The 23,327-nt window shown below is 39.8% G+C and overlaps 1 protein-coding gene across 4 annotated transcripts; it reads left to right on the top strand.

Annotated features, from left to right (window-relative positions):
• Positions 1-22: 22 nt before the first annotated feature.
• Positions 23-23,222, top strand: HEATR3 (HEAT repeat containing 3). Of its 4 annotated transcripts, none has more exons than XM_032121485.1 (15): positions 23-184; positions 1,903-2,075; positions 2,596-2,683; positions 3,531-3,643; positions 5,372-5,481; positions 6,258-6,398; positions 7,141-7,424; positions 7,685-7,775; positions 10,739-10,896; positions 11,913-11,995; positions 12,253-12,389; positions 15,067-15,155; positions 15,957-16,100; positions 16,203-16,379; positions 17,278-23,222. In XM_032121485.1, the coding sequence occupies exons 2-15, from the start codon at positions 2,029-2,031 to the stop codon at positions 17,395-17,397; spliced, it is 1,782 nt and encodes a 593-aa protein (XP_031977376.1). In that variant the 5' UTR covers positions 23-184; positions 1,903-2,028; the 3' UTR covers positions 17,398-23,222. The 4 variants fall into 4 exon arrangements, with proteins under 4 accessions (XP_031977376.1, XP_031977374.1, XP_031977377.1 ...); XM_032121483.1 differs by lacking the exon at positions 23-184 and adding an exon at positions 405-536; XM_032121484.1 differs by lacking the exon at positions 23-184 and adding an exon at positions 907-1,077.
• The last annotated feature ends 105 nt before the right edge of the window (positions 23,223-23,327 follow it).

The raw sequence follows: 23,327 nt of genomic DNA, 5'->3' as shown, positions 1-23,327 counted from the left end.
TGTACTGTGCAAATACAGATCTCCACTGAACACAGAAGAACTTCAGAAAATACATAGCTGCACTCTGTAACTTTCATACCGGACCAACATTTCCTGTATTTGATGTGGTTCTTAAAATCTAAGATACTGACACCAGAGAGGAAACCCCTTCCAGGTTTCCATCCTCCAGGTCAATCCCGCCTCTGTAAGTGCCCTTAGAGGAAATTGTTTCTATTGATAATTATCTTGTTTGAGTTGTTGACCTGGGGAAACACCCGCAGTAGGCGCGGTGTCCTCGCTCGGGTGGGACGCGAGGGTCGGAGCGCGGTTTGTCCGGCGGTGCGGCCGGGCTGCGGCAGGGCGGGGTGTGCGGAGCGGGGCGGGCGCGGCGCCTGCGCGGGGCCGCACACGTGGGCGCGCCGGCGCCGAGCGCAGCCATGGGCAAGAGCCGGGCGCGGCGGTTCCGCAGGGCGCCCCGAGCCCCCGCCGACCCCGCGCAGCAGCGCGACGGCGAGCGCGGCCCCGAGGAGGAGGCGGCGGCGGAGCTGCTGGAGAAGGTGCGCACAGGGCCGAGCGGCGGGCGCGGGCGGGCTCGGCGTGAGCCCCGCTGCGGACCGGGGCAACGGCGGGGGCTGCGGGTCCGGACGGGGGGGGGGGCGAGGCCTCGGCTTCCCCCGCGGCGGTGCCGGCGAGGGCCCGGGCGCGGTCCCGCCCCCGGCGGGAAGGAGCCGAGCGGCCGCGCAGGACCGCCCCTCCCTCCTCTTCCCTCCCCTCCCTCCCCTCCCGCCGAGTCGCTCCCCCGGCGTCACGGCCGCGCGGCCCGGCGGGGCGGGGCGGCACCGGCACCGCCCGCGCTCCGTGCAGGGCGGCGGAGCTCCGTGTCCCTCGTCCCTGCGGGGGCTGCCAAGGAGTTCTTGCAGGGCTTGGGCTCGGTCTCCCCGGCCGGAGACTTCTACAGGTGGCCAGAGCCATGAGTCCAAGAGCCACACGTAAGGAGTAACGAGTAGAAAATGCTGAAGAAGACGGCTTGGCCACTTGTAGGCCATAGTCCTGGTTTAAATACTGCAGATGGAAGCTGGTGTAAACCTCCTTCTACAGGTGTGACTTAAGAATCAGAAGCAAAAATCCGTTTTCCTTTAAGTAATTAAATCCCCTTTGTTCACTTTGCCCAACCGAATTCATTGAACACATCACAGCTTGGTTATTCTTCTGGACTAACCTGTTTAGGAGAGAGAGGGGAAGAGAGGGTAAATAAAGGTACAGGTGAGGGTGAGCTGAGACACCTTTTTCAATGGAGGCAGGATCTGATGTTACCACTCTTCTGTTCTGCTGTTCAGCAGATGTTTATCTCTTCTGTTAGGTTTTCAACAAACTCTGTGACCTTCTACGATATGTGCTTCTGCTCTGTTATTATTTTTACAATTTGTAATTCTTGTATCTCACCTAAAACTCTGTTACAGCACAAGTCAACATTGTCTTGGGGACATAGAAAACATCTTGCTGTTAAGCAGGTGCTTTTAATCTAAAGGCTATAATTTTTTTTCTTATCTTTTGATTCTTCAACTTTTCTTTATGGTGGTATGTGTTGTGTCTGTGATACTTTGATAATATTTCCTCCCCACCACTTTTTTCCTTTTTTTAATACATGGTAATTGAGGTCTCACCATTGCCAGCTAGCGTCAAATCTGTGTCTGGACTATGGCTGTCTTGTTAAAAATATCCAGAATAGTATTTATCTAGTCATACAGTTAAGACACATAACCCAGGCAAGGATTTATAAACTTTCATGGAAATTAAAAGCTCTTGCTTCCATTCAGGAGCAGTAAAATAGGAGCGACAGTGCTGGCCCTGATCAATCTTTTCACTCAGTATAACCTTCCAGCTCCCTTTACCCTCGCTGTGGTGTGCCCTGTGTCTCTGCAGCTGCAGCATCCGAGTGCTGAAGTGAGAGAGTATGCCTGTGCCAGTATTTCCAAGCTGTTGCAGCAGAAGCACGTCATCCCAGCCTTTGTGCAGAGGGACGTGGTGCGCTGTTTGGGGCCGTTGCTGATGGATCACAGTTTAGCTGTTCGGGAGACAGCTGCAGGAGCTCTCCGGTAAGCCCTTGTTACTGCACAGGTAGAATGAGGGGATCCTGGCACCGGGGAGAAACAGTGGGGTTCTGCTGGTGACAGCTGTGAACTTGAGTGCCAGCCTCTCTTGCTTTAATTCTGGTCTGGGTAGCTATGCCCATGTCAGCTGAAGTGTGTGGGAGAGGGGCTCTTCTTGCTCTGTGAGCCTTTAATGTCAGGAGCAGGCTTTACACTAGAAACGTATGGCTTTATGAGGAAATATAGAGAACTTGAGTGCAGTTTGTATGACATTTTGTATCATGATGTTTTAGTACAGATAAGCTTTCTAGTTATGCTTGATGAGTAAATGAAAATAATTTTTTTTTTCTAACACCGAAGTTAGTGTTAGGGAGGTAGAAGACTAAAGCTACTAATTAAACAAATTGATTTTAAAACAAAAAGTACCATAACCTTTAGAGAAGAATATCAAATGCATGGGGTTTTTGAAACATTCTTGGAAAGTATTGTATCTCATCCAAAGCATTAATTTTTTTGCTTTCCCCAGAAATCTAAGCGCTTGTGGAGGATTTGATGTCTGTGATGATATGGTGACAAACGACATTATGACACCCCTGGTTGCACTTTTGAAAGAGGTGTGTATATTTTTATTTTGATTTTAAACCTGACCTAGGCATTGAATTATCCCATATACAAAACCAGTTCTATTTTTGTAGCTATTATTAAAATAAGATACTTGAAAGAATGTTTCAATAGGTTTAATGGTACAAAAGTTATTCCAGAGATTTCTAACCACTACCTTCTGCCTCTTGGCCAGCTAACTTGTGTCCATGGTGAGGTTTGCTGCCTAGGATGATTTTTGAGTGAAAGTTCTGGAGATTTTGTGTTTGTAATGTCAGTCAAGACAAGTTTATTCTGTCAGTGAGAATCCAGGTCCTTCGTGTATGTTGCAACATTATTCTAGTAATGTTTTTTTCTGGTAAGCAGTTTTGTCTAAATGGATGTTTGGGTTTACAGTTGGGTAATTATTGTAGAATAACCTGTACTGAATTGGTATTCTTTGTTTGGTCCAGGTGTTGCACTGCAGTTTGGAAATTTCATTGAGTTCTCTTACCTGCTGTCTTTGTATGAGCAACCTTGTCCAATACCATCATTTTCTGTATGTTTCTTCTCCATTTTAAAATATGAGTAATGGCATTACTATAAAGCACAGTAAGGTATTAGCTGAATTAATCTTTGTGGTTAGAAAGAACTGTTGACAACTGCAGACAGCCTATTAGCAAGAAACAGAACTTCCAAGTTCTAAAATTCCCAGGTATTTTTTTTTAGTGAGAAAGTTTTCATAGAGAAAGGAAACTAGTCAGGTTTTTTGGTAATGAACTCATGATGAGAGGATCTCTTCACTCACTGCGGCTAATATTTTAAAGTTTTGCTTCTCTTCGTGGCTTGTTTTCCAATCCTGGTTCTTTTGTTTGGTTGTAGTGCAGCACTGGACTAGATGCTAACCAGCTCTCTCCAAAGAAATGCAGAGGAATAAACAAAAATTATATTGAAGACATAGCCAATGAGGCTATTAATTTGCTGTGGAATATATGGTAAGTGCTGTGTAAACACTGGCATTTTAGCTAAATTAAATTGTTCCTGAAAAGGAGTGTGCTAATTGAGGCAGAAAAGAAGTTACTGTCCTGGCATGGGAAGATGCATTCATTTGCTGATTCTGATTGTGTTGCTCCTACGTGTACCTTGCTCTAATAATGGTGAGCCCTCATTTCATCTGAAATAAAAGTTTATCTTCTAGTGTAGATTTTTTTTTTTTAAGTGAAGGATTCTAAAAGAGCACAGGGTTGGTCATTAGTTTTAGAAGAGTAACAAATTTTTTTTCTACTGGTTCTTCATCCTGGGTTCTGATCCTGTTTTCTGAAGATGTTCTGTCATAGTCTGTTGTACAGTTTGGGTTGTGGCATCTTGAATTTATTTCCTGTAGATCCATATCATGGTACAAGAAATGGAGAAAATGAAATTCTGATCAGTGGACTCCAGTCCTCTAGGAATATGAGGAGTTTTTATACTACTTCCTCTGTCTGCAGGTCATCCCAAAAATTAACTGTTTGGGGCAACTGTCCCTTAGTTACTGAGGCACTGATAAAAATCTACTTATTATGTGAGAAAATAATGTAAATTGTTCTATTAGTAATTTACATTGGAAGCATCAGGTGAAGGAAGAGAAATGGCAATACTATTTATACAGAAATGACTATAAACATTGAAGTGATGCAAATCCATTCCAAAAGTTCTGCTTGAGCTTTGTGTTGTTTATCTTCATTTTTTCCCATTATACACTTTGCGTACAGGATTTTGTTCAGTGCTGTACAGTGCCTCAGTGGGAACTACCTCTGTGCCTGTGTGATATGGCTGCTGGCTTGAGGCCTTGTTTCTAAACTGGGATATTTATTTTTTAGGGATTAGAATCTAGAACAGCAGATAAACTGCTTGTTCAGCATCTTGCACAGAATGCATGACCCTTTGTAACTCTGACTCAACAATGTCATGTGTTCATTTTTTTTTGGCTTTTGTAGTCAGTGCTTGAGAGCAGGAAGTATGATCATTAAGTGTGAATGTAAATCACTTCGGGATTTTGAACTTTGTGGCAATGAATGTGAACTGCTTATTTTGTTGCTAAGTTTAGTACTGATAAAATTAGGGCTGGCATTGATGCTGAGACATAATATTTTCAAAAGTAAATTTTTGAAGACCCTTATAGCTAGTTAGCTCCTGTGCTTTTTTAGTTTGAATTAGGCTTATATCAATGTATCAGTTTAAAAGAGAGAGTAGCTGTGAGAACTTGAAGAAACACAAATCCCACTGTTAGATAGTGAAAGTAAATGCGTTTCTGAATGGTAGGAGCAGTCATTTTGTGGAGTGAGTGAATACTGATGTGTGAGGCAGTGGGTTTGTGGGTGAAGTCTCCTGTGGCTGCAGGAAGCCCTGGGCTGGCTTGCAGCCCACAGCTCTGAGCTGCCATTCACCCTCCAGCGGGAGACTGTAGTTAGGCTCCCAAATAACTTCGAATGCTCTGTGTGAGGAAGCAGCTGGCACAAGATAACTTTCCTCAAAAGTGTCCAGGGTTTTGCAGCTTCTCTTTCAGCATCTTGTATAGAGTTGATCATAACCTCAGTAATGAAGGATAGCTCTTTGACTAATGCATAATTCTTAGGTTTTTTTTTTTAATGTGAGTAATAACAAGTATGGGGTGCTTAAAGCGTTGCTGTAGTATTCTTTTTTTTTCCTGGAAAAGGGTTTGACTGATCTTTTTCATACATTAGTGAATGCAACAATACTGCCCTATACATATTCAATAAAGAAGGATGTCTGGAGGCTGTGTTACATTACATGAAGAAATTTGCCACAAATGTGGATCTGGCTATTTCAGTAGGTAAGTGGTGAAAAAGAAAAGAGAAGGGTTTAAAGATACCTTTTTTTTTTTTTTTTTTTTTTTTACTATATGAATGTAACACTGATATTACATTCATTGCATAATGGACCTGCTTTAGCATTGCTTAACTTTGCACTGAGTATAAGACTTTAAATCCATTTTTGAACAGCATGTAATGAAGAAGTTGACGTCTGTTGTGCTTGTTTTCAGTCCAAAGGAGAATGGCTTATTGGTGGTTACATGGGAAGAAAAATTTTGTGGGAAGAGGGCTTTAGAGGGAGGCTATGTTTTTCATTTTGTTTTCATGTTTTGGTAATGGAGGGTTTAATTTGTTGAGCAGAGGAGATAGTCCTTCTAAAAGAACCCCAAACAATTCCAATCACTTTCAATGTGGTTTTATCAGTATTATTGTTATTACGGGTTTATAATGGTGATACAGGTGTGTGTGCTTCCAACATTTTTTTATGTTATCCATTGTCAGTATACAATGGAGAAATTTAATTATGAGTAGCTGAAATTAATACAACCAATTCCATGGCTGATGTGGTATTGTCCTCACCTGTTTTATGTACAGGTTTGCCACAGAATGTCTTCTAATCCGAAACACAGCTTGTGAAGGACAGTGTTAGACCATTACAACATAATGCTGCATGACTTTTTTTTCCTGTGTTAGCATTTCATGACTCCAGCTTTCAGGAAGATAATGTTTTCTCATTAGCAGAGCAAAAGCTGCTACTGGGTTTGTTAATTATGTTTGCTCTTGTTGTTTGCTGCAGCAAACTGCTTGCAGGCAGTGACGGAAGATAATCCAGATCTTCTTTCTTCATTTAACGCTTCTGCACAACAAGTACTGGAAACAGTGATGTTGTGTCCAGAGAGCACCATGAAGCACATCCTTCTGAGAACACTGATAGCAGGTACAGTGCTCAAGGGGGTTCATTGCCTTGGGATGGGTAGCATGGCAGGTAAAGGAGGCTGGGAAGGACAGAAGGCTTAGTCTTCTCTGCTATGATCTGGACTTCGGATTGTCAAGGCCTGTACATATGGTTTGTGAGGTTATATCTGCCTTTTGGAACTGCAAATAGGTATTTGCAACTAGTTTTAAAACTGTCTTAAATGCTTGATTCTGATTTCAGCCCCTGCTCAGTGTGATAGCCCACTTTAACTGCTCATTTGGTTTTCAACAATGAAATGAATCAGTAAGTGGTACAGGAGTTGTTTTGATCTTAATAGGTGTAGATTTTTTTACCTCAGATTCTCCACCTTGAATTTTTGTTACCTCAGATGCTTAGCTATGATGATTTTTGATGCTGGAGTGTAATAAATTAATTTTGAGAATCCTTAGAAAATGATTCTTGCAAGTGGATTTGTTATCTCAGGTACAGAGTGACACCAAGGTCACTCCACATAAATATTCTGTAAATACTGACATGTTGAAATTTACTCGAGCTTAAGATGTGGGCATAACAATTCTTACAGATGAATATATGAAATGTTATAAAAAAATACAAATCTGTAGAGAAAAGACTTGAACATTTGTAGTGAATGTAAGCACTGAGTATTTTAAGTAGTGGAGGCTGTGTCCTTACAAAGTGGCTATTACAGAGCTGGGAATTGAGCACTTTAATAATTTATATAATTTGGTTATGTCACATTTAGGCACTATCTGGAATATAAAGGATACCATTCCACCAGGCAGCCTGGGAAGCACGGTTAATGCAATCCTGAAGATATTTTCAGAATCATTGGCAATAGACGCTGGTGAAACAATTATTCATATGAATGAAGCTGAAAAAAACAGGTTAAAATTTGCTGTGGAAGCAGAAGCTGAGGAAAACATGAATGATATTACAGAAAACTGTGTTTTGAGTGAAGATGATAACATGGAAGAAATACCAAAAGGAAAACTCAGAAGAGAAAATGACGTTTCGGATTTACTTCCGGTAAGTGTGGCTGCCGGCTTTTGGACAACTTTAGTGCAAGTGGCATTCCTCGAGAATAAAATTTCCTCTGGAACATTCAACAAAAAGATGGTAGATAACACCACTTGGATTTGTGTTTTGGTTTTTTTTTTCAAGTTTGGGTGTAGACTGAGAAGAGGAAATGACTGGACTGTATTTTTAACTGACAGCTTGGATACTTTAAATGGCTCTTAAATGTTGTTTTCCAAAATCAAATTTGGTTCATGTTTTTAATTTTTTAGTCTGATAAGTGGGAACTGAAAGAAGTGACAGCTTTACTGACGGCTCAGCAGACTGCTCTGGAAGTCATTGTTAATATGTGCTGCAGTGAAGGTTTGTAGGAGTCTTGTTCATTGCAAGTGTTGTGGTGTGTTTTGTTTCTGAGTAGGTCACATTTAGTTTGTTGTTTGGTCATCTGGGTTTTTGAGGGTGAATGCCCGTGGGCATGTTGTCCCTGATATCCTCATCTGGGGACAGAGTAGGTTGTCATTTCTATATCTAATTTAAGTGGTTTTTTCTTCATTTAAGTGACTTATGTTGCTTAATTTATTTATTTTTTTTTATGATACTGCATGTGCCAACATTTAAGAACAAACAAAAAAGCACTCACACCAAGAGATATTTCCTAAACTGTTATGGCAAAATCTTTGTTCAGTTAGAGTGTGGTCTGACTGTTCTTTTGACGCAAGACGTGTGCCAATCTCATTGCAGGATGGGGGCATCAATTTTTTTAAACCAGATAAATCTTGTTGCTTTGATTTAGTTTTGGTACTAGAAGTGTTGCAAAATTAGGAGTAGGGACAGCTTTTGCATGCAATTCTGGCAACAATGTAGATCTAGGCTTCCAGAGTTCTGCCTTTATGAGCTTTTTAGGAGGAGGAGGGAAAGAGAGGCCGTTACTTGGAGGGGAGTAGGGTATAGATATTCTGTATCTTTTATGAACTCTGAAACTCAGTTGTGATCGCTTTTCTTCTAATCTTCGGGAAAACAAATGAGAGATTATCAAATTCTATTTTAAAAAGCCAACAAACAAACTAGACTAATCCCCTAAACCTTCCAAAACCTTAAAATTTTGATTGCTATTATAGTTTTAGCCTTATGCAGGAGTAATTGTGTAGAAAGTAACTGAGTAAGACTTTCAGGTTCTAATAAAATCCACAGTAATACCCAGTTATTCCCAATGGTGACTTTTTTTCTCTTACAGCACAAGGAAATTCTGCACCTAGTGTATGAAGCTCCTTTCATAACTGCATTTCTCATCTAATGAGCTGTAATTCATAAGCTTTCCCCTTTAATTGGAAAATCTCTTGTGGATAAGCTGCATATTCTGCCATTCACTCAGTGTAATGTAAGATTGATTGTGTTGTATTTCACTACAGTATTCTACCCGTTCATGGGCAGACAGAAACAGTCTCTAGAAATTAGGAGATTCCATAGGCAGCTGTTCATTTAATTTTCAAATTATTTGAGGACTGAAATAGCTTTAGCCATTATGCTGAGTTCATAAAAACACTCAGCTTGCAACAGAACTGAGAGAAATAACCAGGCTGGCAAGAGATGTGTTTTACTGAACACTGGCCAGTGTTTGGGAAGAAGCAGAGTGCTCCCCTTTGATGGGCACCTGGGCAAGAAGCCAAGAGACTCCACCACTGCTGTCCAGTCTGTAGTTCTTGGGTTACCAGTGCTAGGTGAGATGGGACTGCTGCTGGAAGTGCCTCTCTGTTTCCCAGAACATTACAAGGAACCTGATCATAGTTATGGGCCAGTGTTCTAGATCCCAGTTCCTGCTCTGCCCTGTTCACTCTCTGTCAACATATGACAACTGCTGTCTTTGTTGCTGAATTGCAATGTCAGCTCTTATTGTTATCAGTTAGGTTTCAAGGGATATTTTTTGCTTTCTTTGTTTTCTAAAGATGCAAAAGGAATTTTTTTAGAAGAGGCAAGAGACTGAAAGGGGGATGACTGCTTTGTTTTCATGTTTCTTGCTGCAATGATTTGGTAAAGCATGAAAGACAACCATTTTCTCATGCAAAGGCTATTAACACCAGCATTATGGCTGTGGAATTAATTGGCTATTACCATAAGATAACAGAAGATGCCTGTGTGGTCAAGTTGCCACACTTTGATGAGTTACTTTGCATCAGACAAACCACAGCCATCACCTTCAAATAAATTCTTAAACTTGCACAGTACAAGTGAAATGCGTTCATTTGGATCTTTCTTGCTGTATTTTTAGTGAGTTTACCTTTTGCCACAGAAGTGTGTGGCTGTTCCTGTAGTTACTACAGGACCTACATCTCATGAGAACCTGTGTTGTCAGACAAAATTACTTGGGGGTGAATATGATATTTTTTTGTCACAATAGTTAAATATCCTGACCTATGTACACAGAGCTTTCGTCTGTTAGATAGGAGGATCAGTCCAACTTGTAGACTTAGGACTTGGGTAAACACTAGTTAAAATGTAACCAGATTTAAAGAAACTTCAGATAAATGAGTGTGAACTCTGTGGATGTAGATATATGGGTTTAAATATAAATTACGATGATTGTAGTTTGTGCTTGTCAGCCCAAGTCTCCCTTTAGCTGTGGACAGATGATTCACTTTACAGTGATCTCCTCTCACCGTATCTGCCCGTACAGATCTGCTAGTAGAATAAGTCATGCAAGTATAGCCTAGTTCAGGTTTAAGATTATAAACCTAGTTTAATTTGTGTGAAATATGTTGCCTGAAATGACTATCAGAGTTTGTTTGGCTTTCTTTGGTGTCATCATTTCTTTTCAACTGGCCTTGCTGTGGAGATAGTAACATCTTCATCCAGCCCAGTTACTGCCCAGGCAGAGGACATCTGTCTGTGGCCTCAGTATTACCAGAGGAAACAATTGCCTTAAACTGACTGCAATTAGTAAATAAGTGAAGTTAAACTGGTGTATTTGCATGCTTGAATCAACCTCAGAAAGTGAAATGGTACAATGCAACTTAATATCTTAGTAAATCTTTATGAAATGTTTATTCTATACCTTTTTTTGATATTTTCAAACAATGCATTGTTAATATCAGAGATTAACATGCCCACGTATGAAGAATATTTGTGCCTCAGTGAATATAAAATATTTTTTAATAAAATATTTAGAACTGTGGCTTAATGGCACTTGGTTTGTGAGGAGCTTGTTAGAGCCCAAGAGCTTCAAGATGGCTAATCCCAGAAGTGGAGGAGCCATGTTCATTTGGGAAGTAGGATACCTGTTGCATGAGGGCTGTTATGTTACATTTACAAGTCTTGTCATGTGTTCTCAGATCCTTCCGATGACGAGTGGGAGGAACTCTCCAGCAGTGATGAGAGTGACTTGTTCATGGAAAACTCATACAACGAGGGCACTGGGCTGTTGCTGTCACCCCTGTGCCTCTCTGATGAGGTTAACTCAGCATTTCTGAACAACCTCATTCCAAAGAAGGTATTGTCTTCTATTTTATTTCCAGCACATGGTACAGTCCTTGCCCTTGTTCCTGCTTTCTATCCCAGGTTAGGCAAACAAATTATCCCAACTGACCTTGAGGAAAGGAGTATTTTTTAAAATGAGTTTGGCCTCACTTTTTTGGCCTAGAGGTGGTGCATCTTTGCATGATCTAAATAATTTCCTCATGTAAGTGGGAATAGAGGGGTCATGTGTGTCAGAAATCTGGTAGGGGGTTTTTTCATTATTTTTTTTTTCCCCAAATACAAAGGTTGTTATTCCTTGATTTGGACATAAAAAAGATTACCCATAGAAAGAAAGGAAACTTGGCTGAAGCGTGACAGCCAGATTTCCATATTAGCTAAATGAGGTGGAAGTAACATTTATGAATGGCAGCAGTCAGCACTGAAAAAGTGAAAGTTCCTCTCCCCCTGTTTTATAAAAAGTGTCTGAAATACAGTATTTGGCAGTGACAGGAAATTAGATGTTTTTGTTTCAGAGTTGTTTTGCTCATTTTTATTTGGGGCTGTAAAAGTGAAGTTTGAATTATTTGAATCAGTTACTGTGCTAGTTCAGCAGCATTGTAGAATTCTCACCTAAGACATCAAGGTGCAAGGTGAAAACTTTGAAGGCTTTTTGTACTTAATAGTCAGAGTTTCATGGCACGGCCTTCCAGACTTGCAGCTATCTGCAAATCCTGTAGCAGAATCCAGAAGAAGAAAGAGCTAAATAAGAAAGAATAGCAGAGACCTAGAAAATGACCTGTTGTTAGTGCAGTTGAACACTTAAAATATGCTATGCTGAATCCAGTGTATAATTACACCATTTAAGTAATTGAGGAAAATTCTGGCATTTTTAGCAGGCGAGATATTTGCTATCTGGAAAGCTTTGAAATACGTAGTTTGAAGTATCTGTTTGACATTAAGCTAAAATTTCAGTCTTCCCTCTGAACACGTTATTAAAACAAAAGGAAAAAAAAGGCTTTATTGCTAAACCTTTCTTTTTCCCCTCTTCAGATTCTTGAAAAAACTGCTTTTCCGAACAGTGTTGCTCTAGACATCTGTATGCACAATCCGTCTTGGAAACCATTAATTAAAAAGTAGGCATTTCATTGTCTCTCTTACTATTTTTCATGTATATTCAGTTGTTTTCAAACTCTTAGAAGGATTGTCCATCCTTGGACTACTCTTAAGATCTGGAAACTGGCAGATCTGATACATGATTTTGAATAAAGAGATACAAATGTTTTTGTGAACTGCACACCAGATCACAGCCTTATTAAATTCAAGATTCTTCTTTATATTTCAGCATGTATTTTCAAGAATACCTGCTCAGTGTGCTTTTTGTTTGTTTCAGACTGAATACAGTGCAGTGTAGAGCTTTAACGTGTCTTCAGAGCATTTTGTTGGTGTCAGATTTGGATTGTCTTGGGGGAGCTTCAGCACTTCAGTCCCTTGCACAGCATCTCTCACAGCTGATCTTTTCTAAAACAGGTGAGGTGTTTAGTGGAGGGGACTTGGTTGATGCCTTTTGCTGATCAGCTAGATATAAGGTAGCCATGTATGTTATTATGTTCTAATGCTGTTTATTACTAATTTTATCCCTCTGGTCCTTCAAAATAAGGATAGTGGATGTTGGCAATGTACTGACATCACACTGTATCCCGTTAAGATGTGTTTATCCACACATGCACATGTTTATGCACCTTGAGCAAGTCTGCCTGTAATGCAAGAATCTGCTTCACATTTGGGTCTATGCAGGAAGTCACTTAGAGGATAAACACTGCCTTGTTGGGAGACCAGAACTGTTTGCTTGATCATATTTGTGATAATAGCAGTTTTTCATCAATCAGACTAGCCATGAAAAAGATGGGAGATTTTCTTTTTAAATGTCCTAACTAGCCTAAGGAGATGTGAAAACAAAAGTTGTCTAGCACAGTCTTTCACATCATTTTTTTTCTAGTAATCTTACCAAATTATGGCAAAGGCGGTTGTTGCAAAAATCTCAAGAGTGTCCATGCTTGTTACAGTAGGAAAGAGAGCAGCCACCTTGTCCCCAGGACATACTTTATGCTTATGATGGCTTAGCTTTATTGGAAATATATTTGTAGTAAGAAAGTGTGCAAAGTTTTTGTGACTAAATATTAAAGCTGCTCAGCTTCCTGTTCTGGCTGTGGTTCAATTTCAACAGAAGGTAATAAATTTAATTTTTCTAAAAATACTATTTTAGAAGATATTTTATATATATATATATATATATATATATATATATATATGAGATATCTATTAGATCTGTATTTAGGCTCTGGAATGGGCTGCCCAGGGAGACTCTGCAACCACCGTCCCTGTTTAAGGAAAGACTGGATGTGGCACTCAGTGCCAGGGTCTGGTCAACACAGCGGTGATCGGTCACAGGCTGGACTCGATCTGAGAGGTCTTTTCCAACCTCATAGACTCTGTGATACATCCTGGTAAACACTAGAATGTATCCACTGTAGCTCATCCAAGGTGCATTATTTCATAGAGATAATACTGTGAAGGTTTCCCCATACATCTGCTAGCACAGTGTTATTGGATCATCTATACAGCAGTTAGCATTTCCAGCTACTTTCTGTGATCCTATACATGAGAGCAGCGTCAATGTCCATAACCCTGTTGGATCATGTATGCTATGATCTCTCTGTTACTGACATGAGAGAAGCTGAACCGAAATTAAAAAAAAAAAAAAAAAAAAAAGGCGAGAAAACCCTGCCTGGTTCCAAACTGAGGATGTGGGTCCCTAACAGGCTGTTTCATTCAGACTATTCTGATAATCTTTGTTTTAAGGTCAGTCGTGATGGGTTTACAAAAAATAAGAGAGATTCTTAGAGCCTGTAAGAGCTGCCAACTCTCAAAACTGTCAGAAAACATTTTCCCTAAGACAGTTCTGTTGAAGTCTGGCATATGTGTGGCTTTGTCATTTCTTGTCTCTTAGAAGCTCAAGAAGTTCAGTTTCCTTCCCTTCCTTCAAGTGTCTTCATTTGTAGCCACAGATGCAGCTTATGTAGTTCTCTGCTGTGGTGTATAAAATGACACTGCATTAGTGCTTGAAAATGCATTTGCCTGCAAAACACACTTTTTTCTCACTTGTCTTTAAAGACGTGTGATCAGTCTATGGCAATATTATTACTGAGAGTGCAGTGTGTGGAAAACTAAAATGCTGAAATGAAAATACCTATGAAAACATATGCAAGGAAGTTCACATAAAACATGTCTCATGCTTGAAGAGAGGAATTCCAAGATTTTGGGTCTACATGTTATGCTTTGTAATAGTCAGAAAGATCTCCGATGAAGCTGGAGAAGTTGCTATCTGGAGACAGCTAAGGCTGCTAAAATTAATTTAATGGCACAGGCCCATTTTTCGATGTTTAAATGCTATGTAATGAAAACTGCCAGATAGAGTTGATAACATATCAACGTGGTTAGAAGGAATTCTGTGGTTTACAGGGTAAAAAAGAGGCATAAAGATCAGATTGTTTACATGAGAAAGGAGGAGATGCGCATAAATCAAGAAGTTTTGCATCTGGAGTGGTCCAGAAAGTAAACGTATTAGAGGAAAATAAAAAGCCTCAAGAAATGCAGAACACAGTGGAAGGTGATGGCTGCTACCGATGAGTTCGTAGTTAAACAGAATAATGCAGTGTTTGAGTCATACGTTCCTGAAATGTTATTAAACCACCGGAAAACATGCTCTTTATATGAATTGGAAAGAGTCCAGTGTTTCGGGTGTCTGAAAAGCTTGGTTAAGAAGGCAGAAGAAAGGAGGTAAAGTATGCAGTCAGCTTCTGTATTTTTCTCAGTTCCTGTATTATGGCCTCCATGTCATACCAGTGTTCAGCTGCTGTTCTGGTGACAGTGGCTGGTACTGTCCATTAGGTCACACAAGTGTCTCAACCAGGGATGTGCCTGAAAATGAGGCCCAGCTGTGTTCTAACCTCCAGATGCAGTTAATGCTGAATTCAAACAAATCACTATGGTTACAACCTACATAGACCAGTCTCTGAAAATCTAACTTTTCCTGTTGTGGTCGTACCTGGAGGAACAATTAAGGGATTAAGGAATTTATTTCTTTGCTTCCTGTGTCCCTCATCTTACTGTTTAACTTCTGGCTCTGGGTTCTATTCTTTGACAGAACTCCCTACAGACACAGAATTCCTGGAAGCTGTAACCAGTGCTTTGAGGGCTCTCCTACAAACAATGGCATCAAAGAACATTTCCCAGGTAAAAGCTTTCAAACTCAAATGCTCTGGTAGGTTCAAATTCCTGTGAGATTGGGCTGGAAAGTTTTTGAAACGAAACAATATAAATTTAATTCAAAATTTCAGCAGTTGTGAACACTGGAAGAACAGATTTAATAGCATTACCTGTGGTTTTTCATGGACCTTACAGGAATATTTTTTTATATATCTCCTCCTCAAGATGTAAACAGATTAAAGGTATTTCAAACCAGAATAGCGATAGGCCACGGGTATCTTTAGGAGATAGTTATAATGAGAAATATTTAGAAAATTAGCACCTAGAAATGTGGATTCTTTATTTTCTGATGTCACCTAGTTGAAGCTGGTGGTCCTTCTTGAATCTTGGTTGGACATGAATTAGTGAGCTGAATACAGGAATGAAGCATAATAGTTTGTTATTCAAGATACAAAACTAGTTAGTCTGCTAGTCCTTTCTGGTCTTAAACTGAAAACTGAGCTTCTATGCTGTAAGTTGTGAAGAGTTGGAAGCAACTATTGAGCTAGGTAAATTTGTGAAAATCTCAGAACTTTTCCTTCAACTTCCTGTCAGCTTTGGTTATGTTTTGGAAGAAACACCTTAAATTGAACAGGAGAGTTTACTTACCTTCTTGGTAATTGCATTTTCAGAATTCATATAGTTTTCATAATCTAGGACTCTGTTTCTCTGTTAAGAATTTGCCTGTGTTCTATAAAAGCACAGTGTCTAAATGTCATATTTCAAAACTTTCATGAAAATGTAATGGTGTCTCTTTCTTTCCTTCCCTCCTTTCCCCTTGCTGACCAGTGTATGACTCCTGAGCAGCTATTGGCTTTGTGTGAGGCTGGTATTCAAAGCAGCAATGCCAGTGTTAGAGTGAACGTGGTGAGCATCCTTGGAATTTTTGGCAGTGTCCTGGCAAAAGGACAAGATACAGCTGAAACACTGAAGGTGAAAAAGCAAACTTTGCATTGCAAGCTTAAAAGAATTGTGATATTTCTTTCAATTTTCTTTAGAATTGCTGGAAAAATCAATTCTTCTTTCTTATTTCAGATGATTGGAAAATTTCTTCTTGAGGTTGCTATGAAGGAATCTTCTCTTGTGGTAGCAGGGGAAGCCTTGGATGCACTTTTTGATGTATTTGCAGATGGTAAAGAAGCAGAAAAGGCGGCGTTACAGATAAAGTTGCTTCCAACTCTGAAGGAATTTCAGCCAGTGTTCAGAATGAGGGTAGGCATCAAGGGCAGCCAGCTCAGGGTCTCAGCACACGATGTGGGTTAAAGCTTTGAGTGTAGGGGTCCTAGAAGAGATAATTAATTTATAATGTGACAGAAAAAAAGGTGTTTGATTTTCTGATATTCCACTTTAGAGGAAAGCAAACACAATTACCTTAAAGTTCATGGAAGTGTCAAGGTAACAGTGCAGTACCTACATTGCAACATCTGCATTACACCATCAGTATTACTAATGTCCAAATCACTTTATGGTTCTGAAACAGTTGTAAAAAATATCCTGCAGATGTCTCTGGAGGTGGGAGAGAAGTCCTTTCTGAAGTTAAATTGACATCTTTGGTTTTTAACTTGTAGTTGTGGTTGGATGTTTTTGTTCTGTTCTTGGTTAATTAAAACAGTTCATGTATCCTGTATTTTCAAGAATAACACGGCTGGTATTCTAAACTGTAATTTTAGGTATATCCTTGTCTTAAATAGAGAATGACCTTCCACACGTCGTTTATTTGGTCAGATGCAGCCTGAGGAGTGACTTTCATGGTCTAAAAGCTAAGCACTGTACACACAAAGTACTTACCTGATGGTGCTTCAGTTGTTTGGTTAAATGTGCAAGGTTTTCCATATGAGAAGCCACAGAAAAGAAGTGTATGTCACAGATTTTTGAATGAAATAACATGCCATTAGTCTGGTTTTAGGCAGCAGTGTATTACAGCAAATTGACTTGCAGAAATAATTGCTAAGCTCCACATGTGTACATGGGAACGAACACCTTGGAGCTCTCACAAGCCATGGGTAGCGTATCTTTATAGAAGACCTATATACAGAGTTTCAATAAACTTGAGGTCTCTAATAGCAGAAACATCTCCATTAATAACCCATGTATTCTTTTGGTTTCACAGATGCGAAAAGAAGGCAAAGGACTATATAGTACAGATCAACTGTGTGTTCTTGACAATGTGAAGATGAATTTGAGAAGATTCATTGCATATCAGGAGACATTAGGGAAAACCCCAACTTGAAGCATCGAGGAACTTTTAAGGTTTTCCTTATTGAGTAATGTTTTCAAAAAATACAACTGTTTTGAACTTCCAAACTTTACTGAGCAGAGCAGTTTCACTTTGATATTAATGCTACATTTTATAACATTCAGTATTTTTATACTTTCGGGTTGATGCAATATGAAAGACATATCAGCATAAAAAACCCCGTAGTGTACCCTGATATTGTTGGGAGTGGTAAGAAGGTGCTCTTTAGGTCCTGAGGTCTGTACGTAGCACCACTGTCATTGTCTAGATTGCTTCATGTACCCTGGCAGAAAACTACACTTGTGTGAAAAAGTAATTTAGAAAATATTCTTGGTCATGTGACAGATTAAAAAAAAAGTAAAAGCTCAAGATATATTTCAGGGAATTGAGCAGTGGGAAAATGTTAATATTTGCTATTTGCTCTTACCTGTTCCTAGAATTGCACAGGCACTTGTGGCAGACTTCCCAACAGAAGTGTGTGACAAATGTGTAGATTGCTGTCAGCACTTGGATCTGTTATTTCATGAGGCTCATGAGGAGAAAATTTTCAGATTCATTTATGATAAATTCAGTATGATAGCTTTTTTGCTGTGAACGTCAGTGTAAGCAGATAGTACACCTAGACACAGCTCCCTGTCTTTATTTTGATTGGTATTTCTGAAAATTAAGTCTCCTATTTTAGTCTTCCTTGTAATTCTACATCAGGACGAGTTTGAATTCAGGGAAGTGGTAAACCTAACAGAAAGTATTTTTTATACTGAGGTATTACCTGAAGTAAATTTGTATTTGCTTACAATACCTTTTGCAAAAATATGTGATGGAGATTTTTAAGCTGTAAAATACAGAAACTATTTTTTAAAAATATCATTGATTCATGGAAATTGCATGTGAACTTCCATATATCAAAAGCTTTGGTCTTGTTTCTGTGACTGAGATCCTCTCATAAACATTTTTCAAGAAAAAACCACACAACCAAACACAAAAGCATTTTGTTTTTCTGGTTTTTGAAGTGGGAGGTTTTTTCTCCTCTCTCTCAATGTGCTGCCTTAGCTCAGGCATCCAGTTTTTAGCAAAATTTTTCCCATGATAAAAGCATGGAACTTAAAAAGACCAAATTTGCTTGGTTTGTTAGATTTTGGTCTCTAAGATTGGAAAGTAGACTTGAGAACTGACTGGTAACTTGCAAATGACTGACTTTCTGAAATCCTGACGTGGTATCTTGTCAAATGCAAGAGAAAGTGAAAGATGAGTTTAAGCAGCTGTACTGCCTGGAAGTGCTGTTATTGCTGTTACTTTACAGGAGTCAGATGAAATATGTGATGTGATGCCTGCCAGTGAAATGAGCGAGAGGGTGGGGTTGGGAGGGCTCAAGGGCCATTGAGGCTGGCCTGGAGAAATCCAGGAGAAGTCGTGAGCGTGGAGCAGTTGCAGGGTTATCCAGGGATTTGGCAGGGCAGGCAGTGAAGAAGTCTGGAGCGTAACAGCTGAAGAAAGGTGGATTATGGCATAATACCCTACAGTGTGTGGATTTTAGTCCTAGTGTTAGCTATACTTGCTGTACACTGCTGTACACTATTCGCCTGATGAAAGGTACTAGTATTTGTTTGGAGCACTTAAAGGACTTCGATGTGGGAAGTTCTGCTCTCATTTTCTGGGTGTTACATTGAATTGCAGGATGTTCTGGATTGGAAAGGATCTCTGGAGGTCTTAGTCTAGTCCCCTGATCAAAGCAGGGCTAACTTGGGAGGCAGGTTGGGCTAGGCCTTGAACATCTCCCAGAATGGAAATTCTATAACTCTGGACAGCCTTTTCCAGGGCTTGACTGCCCTCACTGGAAACACATTTTTTTCCCTTTTCCCCTTGTGCCTTGTAGGACTTCTCTGCTGCAAAATGTGCCCCTTGTCCTCTTTGACTGCACACCACCAAGAAGAGTCTGGCTCCGTCTCATAACCCCCACTTGGTAGCTGAAAACAGCAATTGTATTTTCTTCTTCTCCAGGCCAAATAAACCCTGCTTCCTCAGCTGTTCCTTGTACGTCTTCTCACCCTCCAACTATCTTAGTGGCCTTCTGCTTGACCTGCTCTACTGTGTCTTGTACAGAGGGCCCAAAACCGGACACACTACTCCAGATGTGATCTCCTAGGTGCTGAATAGAGGGAAGTAATTGATTTTCTTGTCCTGCTGGCCATGCTCCTGCCAATGCAGCCTGTTGTTTTAGCTGTTGTTACTGCAAGGGTGCAGTTGGTGATTCCAACTTACTGTCCACCAGAACCCTTTGGTCCTTCTCTCCAAAGCTGTTCTTTGGTCATTCAGTCAAGAGCACTGTTTCAAGTGTAGAACTTTACATTTTACAAGTGTTAACACCCAGAATCTGTTTCCTGGGGACTGCCAGAAAACCAAAGTATTTTTTTCATGTTTTTCTTTTAGGTTGATAGTGAAAGAAACATTTCGTCTACAAATATAAATCTGAAAGTTGCAGATAAATATACAGAAGATAGGGCACCCGCTAGAAAACATGGTTTTCTTAATATAATCAATTAGACTCTTTTTTTTTTTTCTTCAAGTTAAAAAACAGACTGACATTTAGATCTCAGACTATTCTGGCAATTGGAATGCACAGATTATTTTTTTGCTATGCACTGATGAGCTAAATGTCTTGAAAAATATTTTCATAATGAGATTGGTGCATAGTACAAACCATATCATTTAAAGAAGAATATGAATGCATCTATAGAAGACAAGGCAAGTTGTGAGTGATTTAAAGAAGTGTCAGATCAGGGACTAAAACCAGATGAGATACACAGGTACAAAAGAACTAAGCTATAACATTGGGGCTACAGAAGTTGTTCTGACACAACTAAGGACAATTAAGGCAGCAGCAGAAGTGATGATAATGTTCAAATTAAATGTTTTGGGGCTCTTTGAACACTGGTTTATTTAATAGGTCTAGGGCATGCTTCAGACAAAGACAAGATCCTTTACAGCCTACAAAGGGGAAGACGGATCTTGGTACTTTGAGGGTGGCAGAAACTGGACTGATGTAGACTGTGTAGCCTAAGTAAATAGATACTAAATAGATGTAAGTGATCTTCATCACTTAATCTAATCACACAGATAAGACTGGTATCAAAACAGGTATCTGAATTTGGTTGCTTATTCTGGTCACTGAGGCATCATCTGTCTGCTTCAGTCAAAAACCACAATCCTTGGAAAGTATGGATTGCTGCTTTACTTGTGTCCCTGTCTGATGCTGAGCACAACAGACTGGCTCTGAGTTGAGCTGTAATACCAAAATAGGTGCTGAATTTACCTTGGTCTGTGGTGTCAAGGAAAGATTGCAAAGGGGGCTGTGGGTCCCCTGCCCTGTTCAGAACCACTGGCATTTTCTGCTGCCTTGGTCTCTGCAGCTTGCAAAATGTTGAATTCCCAGCTGTGGAAATAAGGAATTATCATTTGTGTGTCTTTTTTCTTGCTCTCTATGAAAAGAAAGAAGTGGCAAGATTTAAATGTGCATTTGTTGTGAGGTGTTTTTTATACATTGTGCCTTGACATTCAGAAGCGGAAGATGGCTGTATACCACAGTCAAGTCAATAGTTTAACTCTTTGGGGTTTATGGGCTTTTTTTTTTTTTTTTTTAAAGACTATTTTCTTAGAGGATCAAGAATGACTTCAACCAGTACTGCTTGGCTTGGTTTGATATTTGTATTTTGAGAGACAAATACAAAAAAAAAAGAGAGCACAGTAAAATTATAAAATGAGAACTGCACTGGAGAACAAATGAATTTTAAACTAGTTTGTAGTTTAAGTATTATAAATGAAATTCATATCTTGTAGAATGTTAACATAAGACAACCAACAAAAAATGCCCATAAACTCAAATCCTGTTTCCTTAGTAAGGGAATTTCAATAAAAACATTCCCGAGGATTGGATAGAAACATCTAGCCTTACATTTACTGTTGCAAATTCCAATTCAGGCAATGGTAGTGGTAATTGAAAATAATGTAATTGTTCCTTTCTGGCACAGGTGACTTAAGCAAACAATCTATATATAGTTTGTGCTGGACAAGCTGTTAAGATATATAACTTTAAGATAATTGGCAAAATCTGAGGTCTCTGACAGATACAGCAGATAAAGGAACTTGAAGTTTTTCCACCAGGGCTGACACACGGTGAGCCATTCTGTTTGATGAAGCTTTTTGTAAGCTTCTTGCCTCTGTGAGAGGCATTTTGTCAAACATAGACATAATTCAGTGACCACATAGAGCATAGTTTGAGGCTTGCACACCTGAGGATATAGGAAGATGCTTTTTTCTTTTGAATCTGGGTGTCAGGAACTCCTTGCACCACTGTTACATTATGGGTTTAAGTCCAACTGCTTGGGAACTGAACTAAGATCCCTGTAATAATCTGTGTGCTGTTGAAATGATTGTGGCTGCTGCGTGTTCTCAGCACAATGAGGGTCCTGATGCAGCCCTGGCGTTGCGAGGTGCTCGCATAAATCCCTGCACCACGCTGAAAGCTGTGTTGGGCTTTCAGTCAACCTTTTCCCGGTTTTGTGTTCCTGCTGTGATAAAAATCCCATTGAGAATTGTCTTCTTTCTCCTCTGACATGTGAATTCTTTTTTTAATTTTTAAGGACTATTGCACTGGCCTCTTTGCTCCTCTCTGCCCCTTCAAATGGAGAGTGAAAAGCACTTCCAGAACTTAATGGATGAATGGCTGATTCAGCTAGTAAAGCATGATGTTTCCAAATAACCTTTTCTGGGAAGTTCTCTTTTTAGTAAATACTAGAGTTAAAATTCAAAGCAGTGATTAAAAAAACCAATTTGACCATAATAAAGTGTGGGTTTTGTTTGTTTTTTATGCCACCCGGGCATACTTGCTAATCTAAAGCATTGTGTTACTACACCACCTCTGTTGTGTCCTGGCTGTATTTGCTTGGGACCAGGGTTGTTACTGAGGAATCCTGTAAATTAATAAACCTCAGTCCTATAGAAAACTTGTTTGTGTTTATGTGCTATGAGTATACACTAAATCATGGATTTTTTCAGAATTAGCTTTATTAAAAAAGAAAAGGAAACAAATCAGTTGTTTTCATGTTACTTTTACCTCCTTAAGGGTAATGCGAAATCTTTTATTTGACTTGCAGTTTTCTTTGTTGCTTTTTAAAAAGCAGTTCATTAATTGAAACATTTCTATTTGCATTTGTGATGTGCAGGGAACATCATTTAAACCCATCTTGTTACCTTTTCCTGCTATGCTTATAATTCTCAGAATAACTGAAGAATGTGGGGTTTGGAAAATAGGGTTATTCATAGTGGTTATTCCCCAATTCCAAGACATGTTCAAGTCCCACCGGTTTCTACTTGGCTTTCGGTAGTAGCTTTTGGTCCTAATTTTCGAAGCAATTAAGTTTGTCAAGCCCCAGATTTCACCCTCTTGCTGTGGTTCATTTTCTCTTGGTCAGTGCAGATCAGACACGCTGTGACACAGCACAGAGGAGTGTTGAGGACAGTATGTTCTGCTCTGGGCTGGTGGGGAGAACCCAGAACTTCAGTCTTCAGTTGTCACCAGGAAATGGTGCTAAGTCTTCTTCTTCGCAAACTGTTCACAGAATGCTTGAAGTTGGAATGCGACTTTTTAATTCTAAACCCTCCACCTCCAGCTTCCTGAAGAGAAATCATCTCCCCTGCAATTCTGAAAGTGGGGGAAGCAGTAGGCCCTTCATGCAGAGTGCTGGAAACTTTGTAGCTGATATTAAAGATGTTTTAAGGCTGTAGTATGAAAATACTAAAAATAAAACCGAGTCTAACAAGAACTGGTACTACTTAGTGTTGCTGTTTGGGGTATTGTGTATGTGATGTATTTTTCCATCTGCAGAAAAGGCTGCACCTAGGCTGCCTTTGCCTCTCCTTTGGTGCGG

Source organism: Corvus moneduloides, chromosome 12 (genome assembly GCF_009650955.1).
Source record: "Corvus moneduloides isolate bCorMon1 chromosome 12, bCorMon1.pri, whole genome shotgun sequence".
Lineage (NCBI taxonomy): Eukaryota > Metazoa > Chordata > Aves > Passeriformes > Corvidae > Corvus > Corvus moneduloides.
Note: the sequence above shows the minus strand (reverse complement) of the source record. Positions and strands in the feature narration are given on the sequence as shown.